General features: G+C 34.8%; 1 protein-coding gene across 2 annotated transcripts; it reads right to left on the minus strand.

Moving 5' to 3' along the window:
* Positions 438-16,302, minus strand: LOC102171967 (UDP-glucuronosyltransferase 2B18-like). 2 transcript variants are annotated; one of them, XM_018049522.1, is made up of 7 exons: positions 16,121-16,231; positions 15,556-15,825; positions 14,567-14,715; positions 7,027-7,158; positions 6,758-6,845; positions 5,478-5,697; positions 448-928 (listed from the first exon to the last, which is right to left on the minus strand). In XM_018049522.1, the coding sequence occupies exons 2-7, from the start codon at positions 15,770-15,772 to the stop codon at positions 649-651; spliced, it is 1,086 nt and encodes a 361-aa protein (XP_017905011.1). In that variant the 5' UTR covers positions 15,773-15,825; positions 16,121-16,231; the 3' UTR covers positions 448-648. The 2 variants fall into 2 exon arrangements, with proteins under 2 accessions (XP_005701730.1, XP_017905011.1); XM_005701673.2 differs by having other exon boundaries at positions 438-928; positions 15,556-16,302.

Here is a 16,912-nt window from a genome sequence, read left to right on the forward strand (position 1 = left end):
AATAAAATAAAAAGACATATCTTTTTACAGAATTCCAATTATTGAGCAATTTCTATAGCAAGGAGAAAGTAAACATTCTACATCAAAATGAAGTTAAGAATTATGAATATCTACAAAATAATGTGGATGCTATAAGTAGACTTGCTCTTGTCCTTGTTTTACTCTCAATATGTTAAATATAATTACATTTGTTAATTTCTTTTTAGTATAACTTTAGAAGCTCAGTCAGTAAAGAATCTACCTGCAGTGCAGGAGACCCGGGTTCGATACCTGGGCTGGGAAGATCCTCTGGAGAAGGAAATGGCAACCCACTCCAGTATCCTTGCCTGGAAAATCTCATGGACCCAGGAGCCTGGTGGGCTGCAGTCCATGGCGTTGCAAAGAGTTAGACATGACTGAACAACTAACACTTATTTACTTAGAATTAAAGTAATAAATTTCAATATATAAGCTTACAGTTTTATTTTCATTCAATTTTTTGCCAGTATTTTTCCTTGGTAAGCCATATTTCTAACCCAAGTAGAAAATCCCTTGAAAGTGAAGTTTGTATTTTGTCACAAGAGGATGGGAAACTTATAATTTTTCCAACTGGAATAAATTGGAGGAGTGTTATCTATGGGGCAAAACTGCTTGAGGTCTCAGAAACAGCTAGTCTCTTTTCCCCTTCTTTCCTTTGCCAGCAAACTTCCAGTAACAAAACAGGCAACACTTTGTGATGACAAATGCAGCAGTTGCTACACAGGCTAGCAGAAACCCAATCACGTCCAGAGAGTGGTACTGGAGCCAGGTGAGGTTGTGGATAGCTGGTCGCAGGTGCTTGGCTCCTTTGTGGCGCATGACGAACTCAATCCAGAAGACTGCTAGGTCTAGGGGCTTTACAGGCCGATCATGATGAATGGCTGATAACCTCATCACATTCTGTTTGTAGCTGAAGGAAAATCAAACAGACATCGATATATAGAATGAGCTACAACTGAAAATTTGTGAAATTTTCTTGCAGATGGAAACAAAGAATGCATCACAGACTTAAAGAAAAATAGATAATTTTCCTGTGAGGTGATTCTTGAGATCTTAGCTTAAGAGCTAGGACTTCTTAAATGCATAGCATTTCAAGCTACAAAGGAAAGAAAGAAAATGGGAGGGGTTTGTGCAGTCTAAAGAATGGAATAAATTAAGTCCCAAAAGGAAAGAAAACAACAACAACAAAAATCTTGGTTTGTTGCTCAAAGTTTGAATTATCTAGTAAAGCCCTGATAGAAACGTGTTAAAATGCTGTCATAATCCAGAGATAGCAGGAAAGTCTATGATGAGGTTCCAAGATATATCTAGGCAGGGCTGATCTTACCTTAGTGAAATAGTGTTCCAAAGTGTTGAAGTGGATTGTCTGTGTTTGACTCCTGATTCTGACATTTATCTTGTTGGCTGCTTTTTTACTCTTTTTGTCTCACAGTTTTATTTGCTTTAAGTTTACTAAATTTTTAAAAAATGTTTTTATTTTTATATTGGAGGGGCCATTCATGATATAATCTATTCCTCAGTTTTTCATTTTTCTAAGGAATGGATAGGAATAGTATCTTATCTGATTATTTTGAGATAATTTTTTTGAGATATTTTGAGAATATTGTATTGATTCTTATAGGCATTCCTAGCATATTGTATACTTGCAGCAAATATTTGCTAGCATTGTTGTCGTTCTTGTTCTAAAAGACTCTGGAGAAGGCTCAACATTTTACTTCCAGGCATTGCAATTACATTCATTTCTACTGTTGGTAATAGACTAGTAGACAAGAAAGAAGGGAGAATAAAGAGATATAGCTCAAGAACTCTAAATCACAAAGTGTTACAAGATGACACTGTGAGCAATAGCAATGGAGGCAAGTTCCCTCCCTTTTCTGTCAAAACAGAGGAGGTGCACCGGGTTTTTGAGAGGACTTCAGTAATCTGGAAAGTGAAAGTGAAGTCACTCAGTCGTGTCTGACTCTTAGCGACCCCATGGACTGCAGCCCACCAGGCTCCTCTGTCCATGGATTTTCCAGGCAAGAGTACTGGAGTGGGATGCATTGGAGAAGGAAATGGCAACCCACTCCAGTATTCTTGCCTGGAGAACCCCAGGGACAGAGGAGCCTAGTGGGCTGCCGTCTATGGGGTTGCACAGAATCGGACACGACTGAAGCGACTTAGCAGCAGCAGCAGCAGCAGTAATCTGGAAACGAATGGTCAGAGTAAAAGTCATATTGATTATATTCTTTGCACCCAAAATGGAGAAGTTCTATATGCTCACAACAAAAAAAAAAAAGAGAGAGAGAGAGAAGAAATAAAGAAGGCAATGTAGTTGTCTGAGAAGTCTTTATAAATAGCTGAGAAAAGAAGAAAAGCAAAAGGCAAGGAAGAAAGGGAAAGATATACCTAACTGAATGCAGAGTTCCAAAGAATGCAAAGTGCCAGGCCATTTAAGTGAACAAAGCAAAGAATTAGAGGAAAACAGTAGAATGGGAAAGACTAGAAATCTCTTTAAGAAAATTGGCGATATCAAGGGAACATTTCATGCAAGGATGGGCAAAATAAAGGATAGAAATGGTAAGGACCTAACAGAAGAAAAAGAGATTAAGAAGACGTAGCAAGAATACACAGAAGAACTATACGAAAAAGGTGTTAATGACCTGGATAACCACAATGGTGTAGTCACCTAGAGCTTAAAAATCAACATTCAAAAAACTAAGATTGTGAAATCCTCTCCCATTACTTCATGGTAAATAGAAGGAGGAAAAGTTGAAAAAGAGACAGATTTTATTTTCTTAGGTTCCAAAATCACTGGGGATGGTGACTGCAGCCATGAAATTAAAAGATACTTGTTCTTTGGAAGGAAAGCTATAGCAAACCTAGACAGCGTATTAAAAAGCAGAGACATCACTTTGCTGACAAAGACCCATATAACCAAAGTACGTTTTTTCAAGTACAGATGTGAGGGTTGGGCCATGAAGAAGGCAGAGCACTGAAGAATTGATACTTTTGAATTGTGGTGCTGGAGAAGACTCCTGAGAATCACTTGAGGAGACTCACTTGAGGAGACCAAACTTGCAAGGATATCAAACCAGTCAATCCTATAGGAAATCAACCATGAATATTCATTGGAAGGACTGATGCTGAAGCTCTGATACTTTGGCCACGTGATGCAAACAGCCAACTCATTAGAAAAGACCTTGATGCTGGGAAGGATTGAGGGCAAAAGGAGGAGCAGGCAGTAGAGAATGAGATGGTTAGATAGCATCACCAACTCAATGGACATGAGTTTGAGCAAACTCCAGGAGATAGTGAAGGACAGGGAACCCTAGCATGCTGCAGTCCACTGGGCCACAAAGAGTTGGCTACAACTTAGTAACTGAACAACAATGGTAACAACAGTATGTTACTAAACATAATATGTAGCAGAACATGAATATTCAGTATATAGCAGGTAATAAATCATCTTCATTTTTTGACACCAGTTTTACATTATTAAGTAAAAATCAATAAAGATACTAAAGAGATGTACATTTATATAAAATTGGCAAATGAAAGGTTTATTTCTTTAAAAAAAGAGAAAAATAATGTAATATTTTTGCTGTTCATTTAGACAGTGGAAACAGTGGCTGACTTTATTTCAAAATCACTGCAGATGGTGATTGCAGCCATGAAATTAAAAGACGCTTACTCCTTGGAAGGAAAGTTATGACCAACCTAGACAGCATATTAAAAAGCAGAGACATTACTTTGTCAACAAAGGTCTGTCTAGTTAAGGCTATGGTTTTTCCAATAGTTATGTATGGATGTGAGATCTGGACTACAAAGAAGGCTGAGTGCCAAAGAATTAATAGTTTTGAACTGTGGTGTTGGAGAAGACTCTTGAGAATCCCTTGGACTGCAAGACGATCCAACCAGTCCATCCGAAAGGAGATCAGTCCTGGGTGTTCACTGGAAGGACTGATGTTGAAGCTGAAACTCCAATACTTTGGCCATCTGATGCGAAGAGCTGACTCATTTGAAAAGACCTTGATATTGGGAGGGATTGAGGGCAGGAGGAGAAGGGGACGACAGAGGATGAGATGGTTGGACAGAATCACTGACTCAATGGACATTAGTTTGTGTAAACTCTGGGAGTTTGTGATGGACAGGAAGGCCTGGCATGCTGCAGTTCATAGAGTCGCAAAGAGTCGGACATGACTGAGTGACTGAATTGAACTGAACTGAATATTATATTTTTGCTGTTCATTTAGGACAATAGCTGTGCTAAGATTAAATTTACATAACACTGCTTATAAAACACAGATATACACTGTGCTACTATTACTGACAAATTCTCAAAATGTTTTCTTTATAAAGACATTATAAAGAAAAGGGGAAACATATACATCATATCTGTTATATTAATTTAATTGTGTTATTGGAATTCATGTATATTCTGAAGTGATTTGGAAATCAAGTATTTTTGGTTTCATAAATTTGGCTTTTAAATAGTAATATCTCAAAATACCTGTTCAAATCAGACAAAAACAAGGTCAATGACAGGAACTCAGATTATACCTACCTTTGTAAATAGTATCTACATAGCTGTAATTGAATAAATTATTATGTTCTAGTTGTTTACCATTTATCAGTGATGGAACCAAAATATTATTACAGACTTGCAGACATAGAGGACAATTTATTGGTTACCATATTTGGGGGAGTAGAAATATATGGGTAGGGGAGTAGGAGGAGAAAACTGAGAAGTATATAAGCTCAAGGATGCATTGTACAACACTGGAAATAGAACCAATATTTTCTACTAGTTTTAAATGGAAAGTAAGATTTTAAAATTGTGTGAATTTTTAAAAGAGAACTATCCCAACATATCACTTCCAAGTTGATTATGTTTAAATTTTATAATTCTTCCAAACAAGACAAAAATGGTAACAATCAAAAAGCCTAAGAATATACCTACATTTATAAATAAATATCTTCATAGTTGAAACTGGCTAATTAGAAAGTACTAGCTATTTACCATTTATCAGTGATTGGGTCTAAATATTAGCATAGAAAACTTGGAAGATATCAAATGTAATGGGAATTTCAGATTGCTTATATCAAGGTTGTTTACTGAAAATAAATTGTTAGAAGAGATTAAAACATTTTTGGAATTCACTTGCTGAAAGAAAGTAAAGTGGACATCTATGTTTCCCTACTTTAACTTCATTTTCAAACTTCTTAATTCCTCTATTACCATTTCAGAGATTCTTCTCATTCTAATGGTTAGATCTTTCAAAATTTCTCCACTGTCTTTAAACCACTGACAAACCTTTCCCATAAAACCATGAAAAAATATTACTGTGACACTCACAATAGGTTATTGATGACTGAACTGAGTGAATCTTACTCCTCATGGTGCTTATGTAAAGACTAATGAGTCTTCATATGAGAACTTCTCCAGAAAGATTATCTAGTAAAAAAAATATACTCACGAAGGATTATTAATGACTTCCTTCAATGCATTGAGCAAATCTTCTGTTGACATTGTTTCCAAGTCCAATCTGACAGCAGCTCCCTTGGCCTTCATGTGAACAATGTTATGAGGTTGATCAGCAAACAAAGGAAGGCCCACCATAGGGACCCCGTGGTAGATGGCCTCATAAACGCCGTTGCTTCCACCATGAGTTACAAAGGCTTTGGTTTTTGGGTGACCTAGGATTGAGTGAATTTCAATAAAATTATTAATTTTAAGTCTTAGAAATAAATTGAGAAAAGTGCATTATAAGGTAACTGAAGGAAACAGTCTTCAATAACAGGTTATTACACATATGAAAGTCCTTTTAAATTGCTTTCAGAACTCAGAGAAGTAACTGCTGCATCTGCTGAAGGGGTAAATGAAGACTTCATGAAAGAAGTGCTGAGTCACTTGGACTTCACAAATGAATCCAGGATTGGCAGGTGAGCAACTTGAAAGATATGTGCAAAAAAAGAAGAGGGCATGCCAGAAATTATTCTCTTAAAGATATAGTGGAGTCATTTAGTCTGATTAGGAATGGTGTCAGGGAAAGAGAATGGTAATAGTAGAGGCACTGGAACCAGAGGAAGGAAAAGTAACCTTTTACCTTGGAGTGTTTTATTGCTTCATAAAAATGATTATGAATTTTTTTCTTACAGAAAGTGAAGAGTCACTGGTAATAAAAGAGTTCTTATTTTCAGTAGCATTTATCATACCCCTACAGAGGGGAAAAGATAGATGTGATGAAAGAATTCAGAGACAGAACAACAATCCAAGAAGTTATTGAAAAGTCCACAGTCAGAAATAATTACAGCTAAAATAAAGATTCTGGTCATAAGGGATATGACTGTGTATAGTAAAATGCCAGTTGTTATGGGTGTGTATGCTAAGTCTCTCCGACTTTTTGTGACCCCATGAACAGAAGCTCACCAGGCTCCTTTGTTCATGGGATTTTTCAGACAAAAATATTGAAGTGGGTGGCCATTTCCTTCTATAGAGGATCTTGGGGACTCATGGATAGAACCCACTTCTCCTGCATCTCTTGCACTGGCAGGCTGATTCTTTACCACTGAGCACATTGGGAAGCCCTGCCAGCTGTCCCCATTTTCCCCCTAGCATAGTAAATAGAAATGAAGCAGTAAAGTTTTCTTTTCGACTGTTTCAACAATTGTCTATATATTTGTTTCCCTTTGAAGTACTATCACTCTGTTCAGCTGTTATTTATGTTTTCAATATTTTTTTTCTGCCAAGTCTTACCAAGAAGGTCGTTTTGGGGGAGCCACTTATACAGCTGAGTATTGGGTCCTAGGGTGTCTGGTTTTTTGCCATCATATCTCCATAGAACCTGTTAAGGTAAAGGTAATAATCTAAAATTATTATCTATTAAAGACAGTCCCTGCATGGCTATAGCACCTGCAAAAAATTGGAGCTATCATATTAGTTACCTTCCTGGAAGAAAAATCAGACCTTTTATAAAGTTTAACAGACTCATTAAATAGTTTCCACTATTGAGTTACTGTGTGTACCTTTTGTGGAATCTGGGCAAGAGCTGAAGCAATCACATTGGCTCTTTCTTCTGACATGTTACTGACCATTGACCCCAATGAAAACACCACAATACCATGTTCTCCAGAGCTCTGCACAAACTCTTCCATTTCCTGTGAAGAAAAGAATTTGCCCCATCACAAAAGAGCGGCAGCATAGCAGACATTATTGAAAGGATTGATGCAAGCAACTAAAGGGAGAAAATAAGATATAGTCTGAAGATACTAGAGTAGCGGCTTCTTAAAAATATTATGGAAGGATACACATAACAGAAAATTTACTTTCTTAATCATTCCTAAATGTATAGTATTGTAGTGTAAAGTATATTCACACCATGCAACCAATCTCCAGAACTTTTTCTGGAGAAAAACTGAAAGTCTATGCTCATTAAGAAACTCTGTTTCCTCTTTCTCTAGCCTCTGGCAAGTTTCATACTACCCTGTGTTTCTACAAATGTAACTAGTCTGGATACTTCTTATATGTTAAATCCTACAGTATTTGTCTTTTTCTGATTGGTTTATTTCACTCAGCGTAAGGTTCATTTATGTTGTGACATGTCAGAATTTCCTTTTAAAGATAAGCAATATTTCATCATTGTGCATATGACATTTTGTTTATTGTTTTGTCTCTTGATGGACACTTGGGTTGTCCAACTTCTTGGGTACTGCTAATACAGCTTTTACTTACCTGTTGTGCAAATATCTCATCCAGAGGAATTGCTGAGCTGTATAGATAGACAAGTTTTATACTAGAAAGTGTACATTATTCTTACTGCATGCTATATAGCTAGTTTATAGACTGATTCCCTTTCCTTGCACCCCACTATGTTCTTGAACATGCTAACTTCACATCTTGGACTTTGGTCACATGTGCTAATAAATATTTAACACTAAAAAAATCTTTTGAGTAAACTGTATGTTATTTGCAGTAATGACTATTTTTTATTTTTTAAACAGACTTCATCCCTTGGAGGTACTTGGAGGGAAATGGGTCATATGAGGTCATTTCTTTTATTATGTATAATTGTGCAAAGGTGTTTCATATAAGCAGGAAATGAGATAGAGCCAGAACACAGTAGTGACAAGGAAGTACTGTTAAACAGTATTATACTCAGCCTCTGCATCAGTTATGTTGTTAATTACTAACATAAATTTTTAGAAGCTACACTGCAGGATTTAATTCACCTGTAATCCCTTATTATTCTAGGTCTACTAAATCATTTATTTATTCCAGGCAGATTTTTCGAGAGTTATTTTAGGTTCATCATTAGTACTTCATTTCCCTATTAGTACATGAAAAATTTATTATTTGAATCACTTTATGTTTATCATTCACTCAGCTCTGTAATCCTTATCCCTTACCTTCAACTTTGTCATAATTTCCCAAACTCTTTATCTAAATTTCTAATCAGAGACATGGAGGAGTCTGACATTATATTTTGGAAATTCTGTGAAACAGTTCTGTAAGTCCTATTTATAACCCAGAGATGCACTTGCATAGTTATTTATTTGAGCCACCATATTTCTGGGTTTGTTTACATATGGCACCCTTTGTCTAAACTATATTGTATAATTGATGTCATGGTAGGATGTTCTATGCCCAACTGTGTTGAAGGACCCTCAGTATCACCTACCTTAGTCACCTCAGGGTGCACCTACCCCACAGTGGGAAACGTGCCCCAGGGCTTTCTGCAGCAGAGATTAAGTCACCTTTTGGGTAGTTCATTTCAAACTAAATAAAGTTCCTGCTGAATCTGAACTTGCCTGGAATGGTTTCTGAATTATTTTGTCTTGTGATCCTTGATCCTTTCTAATTAGAAACTTACTTTCTATACTAGAGTAAGTCTGCTGTGATCAATGTTCTCTAGTTTTAAAATGTAGAGGAGCAAATTTTTTTTAGATATTTGATCAAAATCACATATTCATATTTTCTTAGTTCTTTCTTCTATTTTAGATTCATTATCTTTTTCTATCTGGAAAATAATGACCCAATTCTTCCATCATAAAATGTACACTTTCTGATACTAATTATTTTGTAAAACTTCTTTGCAAAACTATTTTATAGCCTAAAAAAGAAAAGAAGGAATTTTTTAAACTTAACCTTGAAGATTGTATTTGATGAGCTTTTTCAAAAGTATAATTTCACCCTGGTGATATCAGTCTTAATATTAAGACACTGAACTCTCTTAAGATTCTCACAGTATATCCAGGTAATGATTGTATTTCCAGTGAGCTGTATTAGCGTTTAAAGTTACTCATTTTCAATGTTTTGTTTCATTGGCTTGCTACCCAAAACTTTTCATCTGTTTTGTGAAAAATGCATCCAATTGGTGTTACTGTAATACATTTTATCTCTACAAATTGATTACTGATAAGGACTGGTTCATCTCATTCTTTGATATCTTTAAAAAATAATGTAAGTTCATGGTAAGAAAATATGCAAAAGTATGAAAAATTATTTAAAAGGGAAGCAGCAGCAGCAAGATTGACTAAAACTCTCTATCCAGGGATATTCTTAATTTCAAATTCATATGTTTGTAGAAAATGTTGAAAATGTATTTGACATATTATATTATGTAAGCTAAGATATAAAACATGATGATTGATATATCTATTATTGTAATACGATTGCCATTTTAATGATGGTTCAAACTTCCATCATTATGATTTTTTTTTTTTTTTTGTGGCTGGATAAATTAACATCTGGCCTCTTAGCAAGTATGCTGGTTATAATAAAATATTGTAGTCTATATTCACTATTTTGTACCTTATATCTCTAGGGCTTATTTACTAAGAAAACTTACAAGTTTGTAGCCTTAAACAACATCTCTCCTATTTCCCACCTACTAGGCCCTGGAAGGAGAAGAAAATGGCAACAAGGGATGGGGGAGCCTGGTGGACTGCTGGCTATGGGATTGCCCAGAGTCAGACATGACTGAAGCAACTTAGCAGCAGCAGCAGCAGCCCCTAGAAACCACCACTCTCTATTATTATGAGTCAGCATTTTTGGATTCCATGTGTAAGTGATATTACACATTTGTCTTTCTGTCTTTTCAAAGATGTAAACAAAATTAAAAACCTTTAGCTAGACTTACCAAGAAAAAGAGGACTCAAATAAATACAATTATAAATGAAACAGGATACCTTAAAATCGATACTGCAAAAATATATAGGATCCAAAGGGACTACTATGAATAATTATATGCTAACAAACTATATACCCAAGAAGAATGGATAACTTTTTAAAAACACCATCTACCAGAACTGAGTAAGGAAGAAATAGAAAATCTGAATAGTCATAATGAGTAAAGAAGTCAAATCAGTAATCAAAAGCCTACCAACACGTAAGATGGTTGGATGACATCACTGACTCAATGGACATGATGGACAGGGAAGCCTGGCGTGCTGTAGTCCATGAGGTCACAAAGAGTCAGACATGACTGAATGAATGAACTAACTACTAACCAACACATAAAACACCAGGACCGTATGGCTGCACTGAGGAATTCTATAAAACAGTATAGGATAATTAATCCAGTTCTTCAGAAAATTTTAAAAATTAAAAAAGAGGATGGGAACATTTCCAAACCCATTCTACAAGGCCAGCATTACCCTTATATCAAGAACAGTACAAAAGTAAAAACTACAGGCCAATGTCCAGACTATAGTATAGATGCAAAAATTATCAACAAAGTATCAGCAATTAAATTCAAGAACACATTGAAAGAATTATATACCAAGACCAAGTGAGAATTATCTCTAACATGTAAGGATGCTTCAGTGTATCCAAATAATAATTGTGATACACTGCATGAATAGAATGAAATATAAAATAACTTTATTACTTCAATAGATGTACAAAAAACATTTGATAAGATACAACATTCTCGTGATAAAAACCCTCAACATAAGGAAGAAAGAACATAACTCAAGGTAATAAAGTTATATTGTAAAAATGTAATAAAAGAGTTACAATGTAATAAAAGAGATGCATGACAAACCCAGACCTAACATTATGCTCAACAGTGAAAGTTTGAAAGCTTTTTCTCAAAGATCAGGAACAAGACAAGGATGCCAAATGTCATATTGATTCAACATAGTCCTAGCTAGAGCAACTAGGCAGGACAACGAAATGAAAAGCATCCTAAATAGAAAGGAAGGAATAAAATTTTTAAATTTTTTTGCAGAAGACATTTTCTTTTTTGTGCAAAAAAACTCACAGATTCAACTAAAAACCTGAATTAATTAATAAATTCAATAAAACTACATTAAGGTTATATGTTGATAATATCAACATACAGAAATTAGTTCTGTTTTTATGTACTAACAATGTAACTTCTGAAAAAAGCTATCCCAGTCACAACAGCATCAAAAGAAGAAAATGACTAGGAATGAATTTAGCGAATGATGTGAAAAATCTGTACAGTTATTACAAGCATTTGTTTTAGAAATACAAGAAAACACAGATAAATAGAAAGTTGTCCTGTGTTCATGGATCAGAATTAGTATTGTTAAAATATTCATACTACCCAGAGCCAAAGGCAATTTCAAAGGCACCTCCCAATCTTAAATTTTATTACAAAGCTGCAATATTTCAAATCATATTGTATTGGCAAAAAATAGACACACTGACCAATGGAACAGCATTCAAGATTTAGAATCAAAATCTGAGAATATAGTCAACCAATATTCAACAAGGGAAACAAGAATACCCAATGGGTAAATAACAGTCACTTCTTTATTTTCTGAGAAAATTGAATAAACATAAGCAAAAAAAAATGAAATGAGGCCCTTATCTTACACCACTCACAAAAATAACTCAAAATCAATCAAAGATTTAAACATAAGACCAGATACTATGACACTCCTACCTACAAGAAAACATAGGGATGAATCTCCCTATGTTTGATTTTGAAAATGATTTTTTGATATATCACAACCATAATAAAAGAAAAAAAACAATGAATTGGACTATGTCAAACTTAAAAGTTTCTTCATAACAAAAGAAACAAACAACAAGATGAAAATGCAACCTGCAGAATGGAACAAAAATAGTTTTGTAACCACACTTTGAGCGAGGAGGGTAATATCCAGAATATACATAAAACTCATACTACAAAATTCAGTTAAAGAATGGGCAGATTAACAAATTAACATTTTCCAAAGAAAATGTCCAAATGACCACCAGATATACGAAAAGATGCTCAATAACACTAATCATCAGGGAAATGTATTTCAAAACCACAATGAGATATTACCTCATACCTGTTAGAAAGTCTACAACTAAGAAGAGATGTGTTGTGAGAAGGTAGAGAAAAGCGTCCCACTGTCAGCGGGAATGTAAACTGTTCAGCTCTTAGAGAACACAAAATGAAAGTTCCTAAAATAATTAAAAATAGATCTGCTGTATGACCCAGTTATCCCATTTCTGGGTATACAGCCAAAGAATAAAAATAAAAACAGGATAGCAAAGAGATATATATTCTCCCATGTTTATTGTAGCATTATTCACAATAGCTAAGAAACAACTTATGCGCCCATCAATGGGTAAATCTTAAAAAAGAGATTTCACACACACACACTCAGAATGGAATGTTATTCACCCATGAGAAAGAAGGAAATCCTACCAATTTCAATAACATAGATGGACCTTGAAGACATGATGCTAAAATTTGTGCTTTAATTCTAATCTTTATCTACTTCTATAATGAAATATGAATTATGACATATATCATGAAAATTGTAATTCAAGCTTACATTCTTTTTTAACCTTCAGGAAAATTGTGACCTTTTAATATTTCTTATTTTACATCTGAATATTACATTATAGCTGATTTAGTGTAATTAAGCATTTTTATGAAAATATAGATTTATACATACATTCATCTATATTGTTGAAGAAGGTTGTTCATTTTAGCTAGAGCCTTATAACTTAAAAAAATATTTTAGTCATCTTGCTCACCTGATTGCCAAATCTTAAATATTCTTTTTTAAATTAAAAAATTTAACATAAATATGTTAAATTAAATTAAATTTGCTCTAGTAAAGTTTATTAAATTTATTGAATTTTTTACATTAAATTAATTTTTTAATTTAGTAAACTTTTTAAATTTATTTTTTAAAAACTCCATAGGACTTCCCTAGTGGCTCAGTGTTAGAAGAATTTGCCTGCAAAGCAGGAGATGCAAGTTTGATCCCTGGGTCTGGAAGGTACCCTGGAGAAGGAAATGCCAACCCACTCCAGTATTTTTGCTTGGGAAATCTCATGGACAGAGGAGCCTGGTGGGCTACAGTCCATCGGATCACAAAAGAGTCGGACATGACTTAGCAACTAGATAGCAACAATGGGGTATCTACTTTACAGCTTTCTGAATAGTATAATCTTGATTAGGAAAATCATCTCAATTTCAGTAAGATTCCTGGCAAACATTGGATTAGTGATAGTATGTTATAGTAACAAAATAAGAATAATGAAGATAGTTAATATTTCTTCTGGATCATTAGATGCTACTGACATTTTGGATGTTTCACATGTACTTACAATTTTTCCCTCAATGATAATATGAGGTTGCTACTATTATAAGATTTAGTGTTGTCCTATCTCTGAGTATGTTGCCTGTATCTTGAACAACCTGCTGAATATCCTCCTTTCCCACCCTACCGTTCACAATCCATCCCAATGACTACATCCTGGTTTTTTGTTTTTGTTTTTGATTTTTTAAGAATATGTGACCATATCTCTTTCTTATCCCTTTCAATGTTCTTGCAGGTGCTCCTGCTAGACGTTTCTCAAGTTAATAATTATCTGTTTCCAATTCACATCACCAGCATTATCAGCCTCTTTACTTAGCCTCTTCTTGTTTAGATTGAACTTGTACTTCTTGGAAACTGTCATTATCACTCTACCTGCTTTTCTTTTCTATCTTCTTCTGTCCCAGCCCTATCTCTTCTGTTTATTCATGAACATCTTCAGATTTTCCTATGATTCATACTGGATGTTTCTATAGCACAGTGGTCTTTTCTTATAATACTTTTACACACTTTTTATGACTTTCTTGTATTCTGTCTTTCTAGGTGGAGGGTCAGGTGGCAGAAACTGTCTACACCATTTCTCTATATTAGCACTCCCCAAATAAGTTATATATATAATTATCTTATAGTAGGATAATTATGCTACTATAATCATAACTAATATTATGCTAATATTAAAATATGAATTATATATTTACTATATTTTTATATAATATAACTATAAATGTCTGATACTTCATTATGTGTTGAATAGTGAAGTCATAATTTAACATATTCTCAAAGTCTATAGCATATTCTGTTTATTCTGTGATGTTAATAAATTTCAGATACGTGTGGTGACATAGAAATATATCAATTTCTAACTGGAAGTTCACTGTATCCAGCTTCCCATATCTGACTCATTGCAATCAAACATTCTAAATAAAGAATGCAGGATAATTCTTATTGAAAACACAAAGTTAACAAAGAATAACAATGAGGAGTAGGTGACCTTAGGCAGGGATTTGGCAGGTTTACAGTGGATGCCGCCAACAAATTCAAAATTTGGTAGCCGTGGGCGAGGAAATGAAAAATCCCAATAGTTTCGAATGAGCCACATTTCAGCTTTCCCCATTGTCTCAACTAATGTAGTGGGCCTTCCTGAAAGTGAAAATAAAAACAAAACAACAGCAAATGTTGGATCAAATGAGAATATTGCTGTGTGTGTATATGTATTATGCTTAGTCACTCAGTCGTGTCTGACTGCGACCCCATGGACTGCAGCCCTCCAGGCTCCTCTGTCCATGGGGATTCTCCAGGCAAGAATACTGGAGTGGATTGCCATGTCCTCTTTCAGGGGATCTTACCAACTCAGGGATGGAACCCAGGTCTCCCACATCGCAAGTGGATTCTTTACCATCTGAGCCACCAAGGAAGCCCATGTATATACATTAGGTAAGTTTTATAAAGGACCTTGCAATGATGTGACCAAATATGTTTCAATGTAACTGTTCTTTGACAAATATACATTAGATAGGATGATATGATATTATATAACACTATTTGGAAAATGAACTACACAAGTAGAAACAATTTCTAAATGCTACCTAGATACTTGAGCTACAAATATGTGTTTAATTCTCAGTGTACATGTCATTTGCCAAGACATTTTATGAGATTTTTAGTGACTTAAAATTTTAAGTTAAAAATAAAGTTTGGTAAGTTGATAGATAGTCACTAGCAAAGGTCCTATGTGCCTCAGCTTATGGTATATGACTTCTTGGTATCCAGTACTAGTAAAGGACTACAAGGTTGTACCTCACCCTATAATTTAAGTGTTTTCATTTCATGATATTTATAAGACAAATGGTTATTTTATATTTTTATTTGAATGTTTCACTTATTTGAGACAAATTTCAGTGAATTTATACTTATACAAACTCACATTCCAAGGCTTTATAAAGATAGGACTTAATGTTACCAACTAAACATATGACTTACCTAGTACTTCACTGTAAAACTGATTCCACTTCTTCTCATTGTATGCCTGGAACCAGAATTCAAAATAGAGTGCATATATCATATTTTTGACCCTCTCCATGAATGTCATGTGATCACTTAATTCTGACAACATCACAGGTACATAGGATGGTGGGAATGGAAGCCTTCCACTCTTCTTTTCAACTGAAGATCCAGGTGTGGAGTAGAGACTGTACATGAATGGTATTTTAAGTATCTCAGCCAGCAGCTCACCACAGGGTCCAACAGCATCTGCAAAAATGACATCAAACTTTTCTTCATGCAGTTTTACCATAAGTTCCTTGTTTGAAACAACTTCTCTACAAGTCTTCATTAAAATATCAGAATACCCCCAAGATAAACTTTCCACTGTTGAAAGATGGTTCCAAAAGGAGTCTCTCACTGCATGTTTCCATTTCTCAACGAAAAGTTTGAGAAAATTCTCATTTTCTTCTTTAATTAAAGATAGAGGGAAAGTCACTAATTTGAGAGAAGATGTTTTTTGGGGATCAATGAAAGTGGAAACTGAAGGTGTCAAAACAGTCACCTCATGACTCCTTGTGACAAGTTCATCCAGAATTGTCTTCATATTCATCCAATGACTATAGTCCATTGGCCACACCAGCACCTTTCCGCAACTTCCAGAACTAAAGTAGCAAGCCAATTGTAGCAGCAGCAGAAGTGAGAGCCATTTCATAGACATCTTGTTCATATGCAGTACTTTAAGCAAACACTGAAGACTTTTTCTATTGCTCAGGCTTATATCCAGAAGACATCAATCAGAAGTTAAATTATAACTCCTATGCCTAAAGTAAATAGATTACACACATAGTCAGCAGATGTGGAAATCAGGTGAAGGGAGAAGTATATAACACTTCAAGATTATGAGGTGTGTTTATTACTGTTTTATCACCACTGTCACCAATCTAAAAATCGATGAACTTTTACACGCAAATAAATTATATTACCTAAGAGAGAAGATTAATGTAAATCACTGCAAATGAGAGGCTCATGTGTCTGCTGTTTCGTTGACACAGAATTAGAGAAGGGTAACATCAACAAATTTGGCCTTGGAATATGAAATGAAGCAGGGCAAAGGCTAATACAGTTTTGCCAACAGAACACACTGGTCATTGCAAACACCCTCTTCCAACAACACAAGAGAAGACTACACATGGACATCACCAGATGGTCAACACCAAATTCAGACTGATTATATTCTTTTCAGCCAAAGATGGAGAAGGTCTATACAGTCAGAAAAAACAAGACCGGGAGCTGACTGTGGCTCAGATCATGAGCTCCTTATTATCAAATTCAGACTCAAATTGAAGAAAGTAGG

This window comes from Capra hircus, chromosome 6 (genome assembly GCF_001704415.2).
Source record: "Capra hircus breed San Clemente chromosome 6, ASM170441v1, whole genome shotgun sequence".
Classification (NCBI taxonomy): Eukaryota; Metazoa; Chordata; class Mammalia; order Artiodactyla; family Bovidae; genus Capra; species Capra hircus.